The sequence below is a fragment of the Coccinella septempunctata genome, chromosome 1 (assembly GCF_907165205.1).
Source record: "Coccinella septempunctata chromosome 1, icCocSept1.1, whole genome shotgun sequence".
NCBI classification, from domain to species: Eukaryota; Metazoa; Arthropoda; class Insecta; order Coleoptera; family Coccinellidae; genus Coccinella; species Coccinella septempunctata.
The window spans coordinates 32,492,030-32,508,073 of record NC_058189.1 but is presented as its reverse complement, the minus strand read 5'-3'; the positions used below and the strand labels follow the sequence as shown (position 1 = coordinate 32,508,073).

The 16,044-nt window shown below is 35.2% G+C and overlaps 2 protein-coding genes across 4 annotated transcripts in view; one reads left to right on the top strand and one right to left on the bottom strand.

The window, feature by feature from the left end:
* Positions 1-9,305, top strand: part of LOC123319285 (protein scabrous) — a 71,778-nt gene extending 62,473 nt beyond the window's left edge. For all 3 annotated transcript variants that reach the window (XM_044906177.1, XM_044906168.1, XM_044906160.1), the window contains 2 exons: positions 6,330-7,064; positions 8,470-9,305. In XM_044906177.1, the coding sequence (XP_044762112.1) occupies positions 6,330-7,064; positions 8,470-9,171 (1,437 nt within the window). In that variant the 3' untranslated portion in view covers positions 9,172-9,305. The remainder of the gene's footprint in view (positions 1-6,329; positions 7,065-8,469) is intronic.
* A 458-nt stretch (positions 9,306-9,763) lies between these two features.
* The window catches only part of LOC123318284, a 420,831-nt gene continuing 414,550 nt past the window's right edge, over positions 9,764-16,044 (bottom strand). Inside the window, exon 5 of the mRNA XM_044904904.1 lies at positions 9,764-10,092. Coding sequence (XP_044760839.1) covers positions 9,933-10,092 — 160 coding nt within the window. The 3' untranslated portion in view covers positions 9,764-9,932. The remainder of the gene's footprint in view (positions 10,093-16,044) is intronic.

The following is a 16,044-nucleotide window of genomic DNA, read 5'->3' as shown; positions in this document are numbered from 1 at the left end:
CGACCTAGCACGGTTCTATCTACTCTGCATAATTACCAATTAGGTATGCATAATTACCAATTATACTGACGGACTTGAATACAAGGCTTGTATACCTCTGTAAGGTTTTTTTCAATTGTGGTTCTGAAAATTTTGTAAATAATATGTAAGTAACGGAAATATGTATCCTCTGACGGTAAATTGAATATTGGTTCATATCAATTTCTGATATAAATTGTAAAAGTTCAACTCAGTTTATTAATTCGAAACTTTTTCACAGAAAAACACCTTTCACGTAACTATAGCAGATAACCATGTACTCTTGTCTCCTAGTCAAAGCTCTATTCGTTGTCCATAATTTCAAATTTTTGTAAATTTTTTATAGATTGCAAATAAAAATTTATCACATCCAACAGCGTATTTCATTGATACCAATCGATTCCAAACAATGTTCAGATGAAAACTAACATCCTGGTCACAAAACAAAACCATCCTTTTGTTTTGTCGCTCAGGATGTTTGTTTTCTGGTCTCAACAACGTCAATATTGAAATTGAATACAAGGAATAGAATTCGAATTTCGCGCCCCTCAATTATAAAAGAGAAAACTGTTATTAAACAGTTTTTCTGTATTGATAATACGTTTTCAGCGCCATCTCATTGTCAAATGTGTTTTCACTGGCCAAAATATAGTCGGTTTTTAGAACTAGCGATATGAGGGCGTTTCCTATCTTTCTACTCTATAATCTTTGAATACTATTTTATTGGACATAGACAAGTGTTCGCAAGTGTCTTGTTCGATAATGAAGTATTTTGAATCTTACAGGATGTCTGCCTTCTTTTAGCAACCGAAGTGGTGTCCACCAATTCCATGTTGCATTATTTAATATCAAAATTTTTACTATTATCGCCTTTATTTCATTATCGATGGATGTTTCGAAGTGAAATCGAAATTTCAGATAGTAGTCCATACGATCTTCCAAATTAGTTAACGCAAAAACCCTATTCAAAATCAAGGGATTGTGTTCTCTCCTGTTAGAGGATTGAAGTAACGGGAATGAAAAAAGTTGTTCTCATAAGAGAAAATCGAGGACTGAGAAGAATATACCGGATGAATAAAAACGAGATGAACAAAAGAAACCTCAACCCTCAATTCTGAAAAATGCCCTAAAAGACCTAAGAACAAGCAGATGGAACGAAAGAGTTCAAAAACTAAATACTATTAATCAGTCTGCATGGAGAATGCAAAAAAGTCCCAGAAGAGAAAATACTAAAATTCCACCCCTTCACGGGGAAAGGGAATGGCTTATACTTATAATGATAAGGCAGAAGCATTGGCGGACTCAATGGAACGAGTATCGACTAGACGATGATAACGAAGATATATAGGAACTGGTCAAACTAAACGAAAATGAAATGGACGAATTACCATAGTAGCTGTTGAAATTGAAAAACCAACGTCACCAACTGAAATCAGGGAGATAATCAAAGATTGGAGAAGAGAAAAGCTGCCGGACGCGATAAAATAACGAATTTTATGTTGAAAAAATAACCCAGAAAAGGTATAGCTGCTCTAGCAAACATCGCAAATGGAATAATGAGAACTGCACACTACCCAAAAAGAAAAAAATGAAATACAGAAAGAGTCATAGTGTCTAACAAACCATTCAAAGAGAAGAAATTCACACAAAACTACAGACTGTTGTTTGCGTTAAGAAAAGTAGTCGAAAGAGTTAGAGCCAAGAGGCTAACTGAAGAAACCGAAAATCTAAACCTCATACCAGCAGAGCGGTTCGGATTCAGAAGAGATCATTCAACGGAGCAACAATTACTAAGACCCACAGAATACATAACAGAGGAGTTCCAAAATTGACAATCTACAGGTCTCGTTTTACTAGATGCCGCCAGAGCATTCGACATAGTTTAGCAGGAAGGATTAATAAATAATATGAGTTATGCTGGATATTCGATCAAACTATGCAAGTTGATCAGACAATATCTGAAAAATAAAGGTTTTTACGTGAAAGTGGAAGGAGAATGCTCCACAATACGGAGACTGAGGTGCCCCAAGGGTCAGAACTTGGGCCACTACTCTACATCATATACATTCACGATATACCGAAGAACCTGATAACCATGCTTACGTTATAATATGCTGACGACACTGGCGTAGCAATACGATACCGCAACCCAGAAGTCATAGAACGAATGTTACAAGAAGCGGTTGACGAAACCAATGGCTAGTGCATAAAGTGGAAAATCACGCTTAATGGGCAAGACAACCAAGCTATACTACCTCAGAAGAGAAAAATGCGAACTACAACCAATCTAGAAGATGATGGAGAAGAAATAGATTGGAAAGATGAAGCTAAATATTTGAGTATTACGCGTGACAAAGGACTGATTTGGAAGAGTTATATCAAACAAGCTATCGACAAAACGAAAGATGAAAAGAATCTACCTGCCAAATAGGTAGAAGCAGCCTCATGTCCAAAGAGACAAAATTAAAAATAATCAAAGCCGTTTCTAGGCCTCAACTGACTTATGGATCAATTGCGTGGGGATTCGTGGCAAAGGACCATATCAAAAGCATAGAATACCTTGGTTTGACAGGAATAGACAGTTTTATCGGGACTTAAAAATGGGAAACCATAACCGAATTCATGAATAGGAAAGCAGAGGAATTATTCGAAACAACGAAAAATCATCCAAATTAAGAACTCAGGAGACTAGTGGACTGCAACCCAGAGGAAGACAAAAGGAGAATGCGAATATAGAAAGGAGACCAAGAGATTGATTGAATTGAAGAGAGGTTAAAATAAGAACAGAAATGATTGACACAATCCAATGAAGTGTTATCCAATAGAGGATAAACAACTTCCCATAGAGTGCTGAAAGACAACGAACGGGGGTACAGGTGTGGTAGCATTGCAGGGTTAATAACCATAACGGCCATTTTAGAAAGGAAGTCATCAACATTTTTCCCCTGAACTCGAACTACTTGCGAGGTCATCGATTCAAGCTACAAAGGGAAGCATTCAAATCTCCCTTGCGTCAGGTGTTTCTCCCAAATATGGTGTTCAACCAGTGAAATCAGTGGTTGTACAGGCTCGTTCCACAAATACCTTCAAGAATAGCTTGAATGTATGGAGCTCTATTCCAAAATGAAGTCCGTGTCAAGCAAGCTGTCTTTGAGTGATTATTTCTTTCACAATTGTATTTTGATTTTTTTATGGGTTTATAAGTTATCCTCAACCCTTGTAATTTATTAATTAAATAAATAAATAAATAAAGGTGTGCCAGGAACTTTGGGACTTTCACCAAGTAAGAAATAACCAAGGTGACGAACAACATGATCCTGTTACACCTTTCGTAAACCAAATAACTTCGTTCGAAATATGAATTGTTTGAATTGTTAACGACTATTTCACAGAATCACTTCGATTATTGTCGAATATAAATGAAATACCTCAAATCCAAACCTCCAATTCCATTCAATAATGAAGTTGAGAAAAGTACTCACCTACCGGTAATGAAAAGCTCGATTATGAGTTCTGCTTTCGTTCGTGAAAATGTAACATTAATTGCTGAGCTTCGCAACCATTTTAAGGTCGAAGAGTTCCACATGAAATGGAACTTCGTCCAGGTTCTTCGAGAAAAGTCTAATTGTTTTTTTGTTAATTGAATACCAAGGTTACGAGCTTTAGAAAACTGCGTTCAATTCGAACTCCAAAGTGCACTAAGGTTGAATTCAGGTTCAGCTCATTGTATTCGGATGTTGAAGAAGAGAAACATTTGTAAATACAAGAATTGTTCACTAGAAATATTTACTCATTCGTAACTGAAATTGAAAATGAATATTAAGTTGATTCTGATTAATGATTTGATGTGAACCTCATTTTGATTTCGAAGGAAGTTTTCAAGTGAAAATAAAAAAATGGATAATGACAGTATATTTTTTCCAATCCTTTATTCCTTTCTAACTCTGCATTATTCCAGAAACAAATACAATGTATATTGGAAATGTCTATACGTTTCATGTCATGCTGCGATAATTTATGAATGGAATGCTTTGGGTGGCTTATTTTCATTCTGTATAATTTGATACAGGTTTATTGTCCGTATGCGAAATAATCAGCTTTAGAAAGAAATGAATGTCCATTAGGACCGGAAATAGTTATCAATTGGACAAAAGCCAGGATTTCAAGTTTTGAATACTGTCGGATATGCCCCATCGCAATCGCAGTACAGGAATAATGTTTTGCTCATTGAAGCTAGGATCATATTTCATACAATACCTCTTCGAAATTTTAACCAACTGGACACATTGTGTTTTCGATAAATCTCGGAGTTCACTAATTTTCATGACACTAAACGGTCCTACCTTTTCCAAACAACGTAATTATTACAGAACAACTCCCGTTGAAATTTTCATTAGGTACATATTACAGTTTAGCTTTCAGCATTTATTGTATACAGAGTGTACCAAGTTCGATTGCCTATCAGACGTTTCTGGAGAACTGAACCTATTTGAAATCTGAAAATTGGGATTATGATATTGTTCGACATTATCTACTGAGCTGAAATATTCTTGAAGCGTAAGCACTTACGGTTATACACGGATTGGAAAGAAATTTTTCAAAAAATTTCTCCCTCGAACTTGGTACACTTTGTATATGCATATGAAGTTTTGAATACATGTTCTGCAAGGATGACTAGAGGTCCTGCCTCTTCTAATCATCATTTTTTTTGCGTTAGACCAACTTGAAGGCTAACCTTATTGATTTTGAAGGAAGCAGGAATTTTCTACTTTCCTTTAAAAATGGAAGATTCGTCCCTCGATATATAAAGCAGAATTTCTCTTCTATTCATGATGTGACGGTTTTTGATCACCCATATGGTAACATAGTGAATACCTGTATGCAGTCACTTGAACCTTGAAATGAAGATACATTTTTTGAGGATCAATTTTGTCTAAAAAGAAGTAGAGGAGACTAGGGAGCATTGATACAACATGGGGAGGCTTAATACAGGCCCGAGTACAGGCCTATATCCGCGTTCTGTAGCCGTTTTCAAAAAGTTAACACTATTCTCTGGTACAGAGCAGTACGTGACGATAATCTGTAAGGCTGACGGTGGTTTGTTTGTGAAATATTCAACAAAGAGTGTTTCGAGGTGAAAACCTAAGGGTTCAATGATCATACACTGATTTTTCGGCATAAACAGGTGCTCTCGCAATGTAAGCAAAGGCACAGAAATGTTTATATGTGTCATTTGCAAGTAATGATAATGGGGCTTTTATTTTTAGTTTCTGTGTCTCTTGCCTCCCAGTACACTGTATCAACCCTCCCATATGTGGGGAGGCTTAAGACGTTTTTTTTCAACGTTTTGTATGGAATAAGAAATTTTGAGAATTCTATATTAATTATTATATTATATTATTATATAGAATTATATAATGTTATGGAAGTCCTGTATCTTCATATAATTTAGCTACAAAAAATCCAAAAAACGTATTAGCATTAACCCTCCCTAAGGAAAATTGTCGGTATTACTATACATGGTAATACAGATTTTCAGTGGTTTTCAAGAGATCTTTTTATACCGAGGCCGCGAAATGATTCTTTAGCAACCGTAAGAAAAATTATCGATTATCGATAATCTCAAGGGTTGCTTAAAATAGAAAAAATGAAAATCTTCGTGGAAATCTAAGGGTAGATCATATTTTTCGATAACATCGAAGAATAAAGATTTTTTATGAATTAATTGAAAGTTAACATAAAATTTCATTCTCTATATTATTTTACAACCGACCTTCGATTGCTACCTACCTGTTAATTGCTCTAACGTTTTCGGTAATTACTATTATTAGCTCTAGTCTGCTTTGTTTCTGTCTCAAATTGCTCCCAATATTCCGGAAACTATAATTTCCCCCACCAGATTCTTAAGAATACAGTCAAATGTTTTTTTATTTATTTTGGTTTCGGTACCAAATATTTTAAATTGAGTGGTGGAATTAATGTCTGTGAATTAAATAATTGTCTGCATGCCGTTTACTTATTTATTGATACCAAATATTTTAGTTTACCTGCACCCACCTGAAGATGCTATTGTGATAATGAAACACGTTTCGTAGTTTGAAACTCATTTTGTGATAATCGTATAATCTGCTTCAAAGCCAATTATGGATTTTCATCAAGTATCGGACACATCAATTCAATATTCTCACAATTTATTTGACACAACACTGACACCAATGTAGCGTTCTTGGCGTTAATCAATTTTTTTTTCTTAGCGTCTAATTTATTTACACAACAACTACAGCAACTTCTAATGAATGTGATTTTTCCAGATGAAAGCTATGCAGCTAGAATCTGCCCGAAACCTAAAAACGCTTCAGGACATCCGCAGCAACGAACAATATTCACAAATATCCGAGGATCGACCGTATCGACATCAAAGAATTCTGAAGAAACACATCATACAACTGGAAAAGTCATCGAAAGAACTATTCAAAGAGAACCATCATATAAAAAGCAAGTTATCGAGTCTCGAACAGAATATTCTCATCTTACAAGAGCATTCTGAGAAGTCGCTCAACAGATTTGACTCGATAAATGGAAACGAAATTGAAAACTACATCGAAAATAATAGGATGCATCAGAGCAAAGACAAATCAGATGAACGGTTGGCCAATCTGACAAGTCAGATGAACGAACATTCGGAGAGTATAGCCAACTTAACCAGACATATGACGGATTTCGACAAATTGCATTTATCGTTGCTTGAACTGTTGGAAAACGTGGAAAGTATCGAATTCAAAGTGGACAATAACTTTCCAGATATGCGTAAGGAGATCTCGAAGGTGGAAGTTCAAGTGAATGAAGTGAAAGCTGAGTTGAGTGAACTCAAGGAGGAAATGTCAAATTCGAGGAGCTCCATGAAAGCGATTGGGCTCAGTGTATCAAATCTACAAGATAGGAATGCGGAGGATCATCGGTCCTTGAAGGAAGTTGACTTCAGAGTTCAGAATTTAATCAGATCCAACAATCTGCAGAATTCTAAACTCCACGACCACATTTTGAAGGTAAGTTTGGGCTGATATAGTCAAACAAATATTCATCTTCAAGTACTGGAGATTTCATTATAGCTCTAATAAAAAAGTTGATATATTTCAATAGTATTTAAATTTATCATCAATATTGCATACAAAGTTTATCCATCTCTACAAATTGAAGAATATGCCCTCTTATATAAGGTGCTCATGCACTCCGTCGTAGACAGAATATCAGTTCACTTCGATCCTTGCTGGCGCTCTAGAGCCGTCAGAAAGAATCGAAAATTTTCATGAGTACATCTAAAACATGGAAAAATTCCTCTATGCACCCTATTCATCAATTTTCTTCGCCGGCCATTTTAAACTTTAAGAATGATTTTCATCCCAGTAGGCCTTGAAAGTCCAGACGCGCAGCTTAATGTCCGGCCAGAAAAGATCTTCATAATATCTGCAGTTTCAATCAAAGAACTGGAATATACAAATATATTCTAGAAAATTATTTGCAAACAAGAAATATTCAAATTCAGAGCATATTAATCGGCATTCAAAATTGATACAATTACGTTCTCAATTTGTTAGATTAAATTAAGAATATAAACAGCATTAAAAGTTCAAATTATTTTCTGTCAGTGCATATTATATTCACATATAATAGTTCTATAGATCAATGTTCATTCATATTAGGTACCAACCGGAATTTCTTTACTTATGGGCTATTACCAACCTGAATTCTATTTTCCATTGCCACCCGAGATGTCAATCATTCTTGAATGAACTATTGCTTATTATTCGCTTTTGCATCGTATTCTAAATGTGGGAAAAAATTTACCGACTGCATCGATATGAAAGATATGATATCGTCTGTGCAAACTAATCTGTGCAGCTTGCTCCTGGAAATGGTTATTAAATGTGAGGTTATTAGAAGGATCATCGACTCCTAGGCAATACTGAATTAAGAATTTATCGGCCTTTATGACTTTTGATTAGAACGAAAAGTAACATGAAAAGTGTTGAACCTAGTTATTGTCGTTATTGAATTTTCAATTAAAAACGCAATTATTGAAATTTATTACTGAACCAGTAGAAGTTTGTTGTTGCTCAGAAACAACGTTACTTGAAGCAGAAGTTGAAACTGAAAAAACACTAAACTCGTTGTTTCCACTGTTTCTCATTTGTAGAGTTGTAAAAAGAGCTTTATTGAAGTGACATTTCCATGTCCCGTTATTTTATTAATGTAGTGACCTTCAGAAGGTAATTGAAGCGAAGTACTAGTTTTCAAGTTGATGGAATATCTGTAAATCTATAAATAACGGAAAAATATTGTTTTTTGGTGATCGCTCAGAAGCCCATTCCGTCAGTGCCATCCAATGTCTAACACTATTGAGTATTAACCCCTGTTTGAATACTCAAAGCTAATACTCCGTTCCTATTTCAGGCTGAATCTGCCAGCATCGATTTGAATGCAACCAAGTCGACCATACATCTTGTTGAAGAACTCAAGTCATTCGAGCAAGAATACAAGGACATTGTCAACAAGTTACCTTCTGACTGTAGCTCCGTGTCTGGTCCTAATGGTATATACCTCATTTCACCAAGCGATGGTGAACCCATTTTGGCCTACTGTGAGGATGGCTGGACAATCATTCAAAGGCGTTACGATGGTTCGGTGGATTTCAATAAGAACTGGAACGACTATTCTAATGGTTTTGGATCAGCGACAAGCGAACATTGGATTGGAAACAGAAACATCCATCACTTAACGAGGGCAAATTGCTCCAGACTTCAGATAAATATGAAAGACATCTACGGAAAATACTGGCAAGCCAACTATGACGATTTCAAAGTTTTGGATTATTCCAATGGTTTCAAATTGATCGTGAACAAATATCATGGCAACGCTAGTGACGCTTTGGATTACCAGAATAACATGGAATTTTCGACAGTGGATAATGATAGGGATATCTCCAACACTCATTGCGCTAGTAATTATGAAGGAGGGTGGTGGTTCTCACATTGTCAGCACGCTAATCTCAATGGAAGATATAATTTGGGTCTAACATGGTTTGACAGTTCTAGGAACGAGTGGATCGCCATATCCAATAGTGAAATGAGGGTGAGAAAAAGGGCAGTATGCTGAGTCTCAGAGAAAATGTAAGCCGTCTAGAGAAATATCTTGGCAGATACAGCCATGCTATCGTAGATGATGACACCACCCACAAGTTTGAAAAAAAAAATAAATACATATATATACATAATATATATATGGGCATATATATTATATTTTGTACCAACCGTAACTCCTGGCCAAAGTATCGTACTGATTTCCATGAAAACTGAGATCGATCCAAATCAACGTTGAAGAATTGGCGCTGGTCAGACCATTGTTCGAGTTTATGGAAGTCATTCTATTTGAGGATCCTTTTTTTGTACATCATGGAACCAAAATTTCGAATTTCCAATCAGTCATAATTATATAATTCAGCTATTGCCAAAATATCGTGAAGTGTATGATATCAATTGTTAATCCTGAGTTTCAAGCTCATGATGTTCATGAGAATTTTACGCAGGAATCATATCTTATAAAAAAGTTGGATGATTTGAAAAGTAACAACCAAAGACTAATCTAGTTCAATCTTTTCAGTTATTTAATAGGTATATTATTTAAGCATTATTTAGTCCTTTCCTCGTAATAACAAGGAAATTAGTAGTATAGTAGTTCAACAAAAGAGTCAGATATTATTGTGAGTTGTATTTTGACTGCCATACAAGTTTTACCATTTTTAATATGTATATAGTACATAATTTATTGAATGTCCTTGAAAATTTGATTGTATATACCTTTGTACCAATAAATAATTTTTCTTAATAAAATTTCAGAATGACTCTTTCTCTTGTTATTTAGTCAAATTGGAGTAGGCTGCTCTTGCATTCAACTTCTGGACACAATTCTTTTTCTAAGTCACTCAACTGTGCCAATAATTTATCCCGTTTCATTTTCATTCTATGGAAGTTGAGTTTCGCCGTAAAGTAAGCTTTTTCTGCCTCATCATATTCATTTCTGAAAAATAAAAGAATCAGAAATATGTTATGTATGAAACTCTTAACATAATTTATATATCAATAAATTTAAAGATTGGTATATATGTAGGTTGTTTATAATCAAAGAACAGAAAATACTCCCAAATTCCCATCATCTTTTGTCGAATAAGTTACAATGGTTTAACGAGTAGGAATTTTTGCAATAACTGTAAAATTCCCATTTTGACAATGGTTTAACGAGTAGGAATTTTTGCAATAACTGATAAATTCCCATTTTGTCGATAAATGAAGAAAAGTTAGCAAATTTTCGGACCTATCAAATTGTGGGTACAATTTTCATAAAAAAAAACAGCAACGGGTATTCTTACACTTTTCACTGTGTCACGATAGTTCAGCTGCGCAGGACTGGTGGGGGTGATTTTTGACGAACAAAATATTTCACCCTATAGGTCGTGTTCAGCATGTTGGTAAAGACCCATACCTTCAAAAAAAACACCGGGCAAATGGGATTTTTAAAATTTTTTACTATATCGAGATAGTTCGGAGGGTTGGTGAGGGGTAGTTTTTGATGCATAAAATATTTCACCCCGAGTGACGATTATTTTAACACTTTTTTATAGTGACAATTATAGTTCAATTTCGGAGTTTTGGTGGCTGATAATTTTTGATGCACAAAAAATATTTTATCCTGTAGTTCTTGTTCAGCATGTTGGTAACAATTCATTCCCATCAAGAAAAATCGAATTACGGGTATTTTCAATCCATTTCCATCAAGAATTTCGAGCAACGGGTATTTCACTCTATCAAGATAGTTCAACTTCGAAGGGTTGGTGAGGGGTAGTTTTTGACGCACAAAATATTTCACCCTATAGGTCGTGTTCAAAATGTTGGTAACAACCCATTTCCATCATAACCATTCCGAGCAACGGGTATATTTTTCATCCTTTATACTGCATAAAGGTAGTTCAACCTCGAAGGGGTAGTTTTCGATACACAAAATATTTTACTATGTAGGTTGTGTTCAGCACATTTGTAACAATCCATTTCTATCCAAAAAGTCCGAGCAGCCGGTATTTTTAAGTCTTTTTACTGTATCAAGATAGCTCAACTTCGAAGAATTGGTGGGGGTAGATTTTGATGCACAAAATATTCAGCGTGTTCAGCATGTTTGTAACAAACTATAACTAAATAAAAGCCCAGAGCAACTGTTTGTTTTAACTATTAACAGTAATATGATAGATAGCTTTCGATAAAGTTTGGCACAACGAACTTCTATTCAAGCTGAAAAAACTTCTCATCCAACCATATTATCTAATCCTGAAATCCTATCTTAAGCCCGTTAGCAACAGCCAAGAATTCTCTAGAGAATTTACTCGTGAATTCATGCGCCGTGAATTCTCTGCAGTTACATACGTACCTACTTTCGGCAGAATTCACTGTTAGTTGCATGAAAATTAATCTCTGCCATTTTCTTGCCTAAATTTTGTACGGAATAGGGATGGGCAAACGTGAAAAAAATATCGATATATATTGTATCGATATTTCTCAACAGTATCGATATATATCGTGAAAAAATATCGATATTTCGATATATCGATATATTAGAATATTCGGGATGAAACAGATTTGTGTTATCAATATTTTTATTATTTGAATATATGGGTTTAACGATATATACCTAATTTGTGGTTACCAATGAGCTTTATTAAAATATTCGGAATGAAGCACAGTTTTGGAAGTGTTATCAATATTTTCACAAAACTAATATCAATTACTATTTCAAGTGCAAATTGCACGTGCACTCCTTTTCTTTTCGTTTAGAACTACTGTCACAAAGCGTTACAATGATCTACCCGTACCGTAGATACATTGAACTCTATGGGAATCCATAGAGTCAATGCGTAGATACGAAGGATTGAACTACGAAGTTAACCCAGGCTGTGGTCCGTATATACACTTTGGTTACTTCTGGTTAGTAAGTGGGCGGTCCGTATATGTCGAATTCCTGACAATTCGGTTCAATATCTGTCACCAGAGTAACCGTTCTGGTAACTTTCGGTTACCAAATGTGTATATACGGACCATACGCCCAATACACAACTCATTGTCGTGGTCGTTATACCTACTACACACTAAACACATCAGATCAACGATGTGCGACACATGGAAAAATATCGAAATTTGATACTTCGAAATAAATATCGATAGTCGATAGTATCGGAATTCGAAATATCGACGATATTTATCGATTATTTTTAAAAAAAATATCGATATTTCGATATATCGATATTTTTCGCCCATCCCTAGTACGGAATTCTCAGCTGCTACAAATGGCCTTCACGGATCGACACTTTGCTGTGAAATATGGCCCAACTAAAACAAAATCAGGAGCTTAAGCGCCATATGTTTTTACCTTAGAACAGAAACACATGTAATGGAAAATAAACATTCCAAATACTGGAGTGAGATAGTTGCTTAGTGTCGCCAATCACAATTGAGACATTTGTTCGTCCTCCTAGTAATCCAGACAAATATTTGAAAAATTTCCGAAGGAAAATCAGAGAATGATTTCCGTTAGCTGTTGATTACGAAATTACATTCAATGAAAAATGAGAGCTAATACGATTTTCAGTCCTCGTATTTTCGAGTATGTTCAAAGTCTGTCCCAACTCAATCAGATGTTCCTGGAGGTTTTCGGAGGGCAAATCAGCATTTTCGTGAGATGCAAAGTATACTTACTCCAAAAACCTCCAGGAACATCTGATTGAGTTGGGACAATGGTATCGAAAATGGTGAATCACTATCAATGAAAAAAAGTCAGTCAAAGTTACATTCACCAACAAAAGGAATATCTGTCCTCCTGGACCAAATCCACGATATTCAAGTACCCGTTAAAACACAAGCAAAGTACCTTGGAATTCATCTAGACACATCTTAGTCAAAAAAAAACACAAATAAACATGAAGATCAGACAATTGTATTGGCTCATAGGAAGAAAATCCAAACTGTCTTTTCGGAATAAAATACTAATAATCTACAAGGTGATAATTAAACCGATATGGACATAAGGCATACAATTCTGGGGATGTGCTAAGAAATAAAATACACAAATTATACAGAGACTTCAGCCCAAAATACTTCGCTCGATAACAGATGCGCCGTAATGCATGTCCAGCATCATACATGATGATTTAATGATACCATTTATCGATGATGAAATGAAAAAACGAACAACAAAATACCATCAGAACCTAGAAGGATATGACAACAGCCTCATAGGCCAAGTTGCACAAAACCCCTTCAGCAGAAGAAGACTACAAAAAACCTGGCCAATTGACTTTAATTGAAGTATTGTACAGAAGTATCAATAATGTTTGATACCTTCTTCATGCCAGATAATATGTCAACACATTTACTTAATACTTAAGAATAGTTGTAAATTTCCATAAAGCGGTAAAAAAAACATGATAGATAAAATTCGAAGGAAAACTAGGGGGTAGGGGGTATTTTGATGTACAAAATATTTCTCACTATATGTCATGGTTCAGCATGTTAACATGCTGTTTTTTTTTTGGTGTAGCAGGGGGAGAATCTGCAAGTCAGACGAACCACCCTCTCCTGAGGGGGAACAAGTGTGGGGATTCTCACTCTCCTGAGCTCGAAACCCACTTAAAACCCTTAACTGCCTCTTGAATATTGGTTCCGGGCATTTGCCTATAAACCGTTCATCTCTTGGTCGGTTAATTCTTTCTACTACTTTTCCTAACGCCGACAGTAGACTTATCGGTCTATAGTTTTGTGGGAACTTCTTCTCTTTGAATGGTTTATCGAATACTAAGACTTCCGCTGTTTTCCATTTTTCTGGGTAGTGTTCTATCCTCATAATTCCATTCGCGATATTTGTTAGAGAGAGAATGACCTTTTCTAGGTAATTTCTTCAACATACCATTCGTTATTTTATCGCTTCCGGGAGCTTTCCTCTTCTTCAAACTTCTAATTATTTTCCTGATTTCATTTGGCGATGTTGGCTTGTCTATTTCAGTAGTTGCTGGTAATTAATCCATTTCTTCATCATTTTCTTCAACCATTTCTTCCAAATATTCATTATCGTCGTCTATCCTGTAATTTATTCTCGATTCTCGTTCGATCGAGTCCGCTAATGCATCTGCCTTATCAGTATTGGTATACGCCATTCCCCTTTCTCCGTGTAGGGGTGGGATTTTATTATTTTCTCCTAGAAGGCTTTTTTGCATTCTCCATTCAGAATGATCAATTGTATTCAGTTCTTGAACCTTTTTGTTCCATCCGCTTGTTCTTATGTTATTCAGGGCACTTTTCAGAACTTGGCTATGGCGGTTGAGGTTCCTTCTATTCAGATCATTTTTATTCATCCGATATATTCTTCTGAGTCTTCGATTTTCTCATCTTTTACTCTTTAGGCGTATCGCCTTGCGGATAACTTGGTCCTAGTCATAGATTAACTTAAAATATAGATGGATCACTCTGACAAGTGGCGCCACCTATTGTTATGGTACACTAATCACAAAAAATTATTCTAAATTTGATCGTTAGGTGTCACTGCATTTTGAGCTTTCGATCGTTACCACTCGTGAATGACCGTGATCTCCGCCGAATATTGAAACGACTAATCAAGATATCTATAGATCGACAGACTTAAATGTATTTTTGATTATCTATCAATCTACAAATTGACATAATAAATTATTCAATAGGCGAAGCGAAATGTCTGCAAGAGTGAAGTCGTGCTGTGTTGTTGGGTGCAAAAATCGTGATGCAAGAAGGTAATCATGCGATATTACGTTGAATTCAAAAGAGCTTAAAACCTTTATTAAACAAGTTCATAGGATGTTCGCTACTTCCCCAAAGTACAATTAAACATCAACCTACAATACTCTCGAGGAGGCAGGGTTTTCTCACTGAGGTTTCTTCTCTGACCTCTTGTATCATACGCCGAATTTTATGGTACCTCAATACCTCATTACATCAACCTCTACTGAAACATTTTCATGTCATACATATGCTTTATTGTTTGATATTCAAAAATGTATTGCTGATATTCAGTAGAATATGCGTATATTATGTATAAATATTGAATTGTTTTTGTGATTAGGAATTATGGTGGTTTATGAGAAATGTTTTTGTGAATGAATAAGTTTTGTAATTAGAATAAAGTGAATTTGAGAGCTAATTTCAATTATAAAATGAATCCGTGTTTGAAGCACAATGCAATAAATTTTTCAATTATGAACTGATTTTTTTTTAGATTCTTCGGATCAGAGAAAAATCCAGATGAAGATTCGTATTATTCGTTATCCCACTGCAATTTCTCAATGAGAAATTTATTCGAATCTTTCTCTGAGTTTCAACCAGAAATTTTCAAATATTCTGCCTTGATCATAATAAGAAAATTTAAAATGTTCGTTGCAGATTCCCTTTTTATTTGGATTCGTCGAAAATTAGTACATGTACCGTAAAAACAGATGACGCTGAAGTTTGTTTTTCGAGTGTTCCATCTATTCTCTGTTCATTTAATCTATGGTCCTAGTCTCTTCTCTCTTCTCGTGCTTTTTTCGTAAGCTTTCAATATAATCTCTTCCAGTTTATCAACCGCACATTTCAGATCCTCTGGAGTGCTTATTGTTGGAACATCTGTTATTGCCGATTATACAATCGGCAATAAATGGCTGTATTTAGCCGAATTGGTATATTCTCTTATTTCCATCAGTTTTTGCCTTGGTTCTTCTCCAATTGTCAATTCCACAGGATAGTGGTTTGAGATTCCATATTCCAAAGTTTAAATCGAGAATTCTTGAGTTATATTTTTCAATATTGTGATAATTATTACATATGGTATTCCTATACCAAAAGCAAGATATGTCGATAACTCTGGTCCAATCACTATGGCATTTTGTTTTTCGGCGAAATTCTTGAGTTTTTGCCATTTCTATTC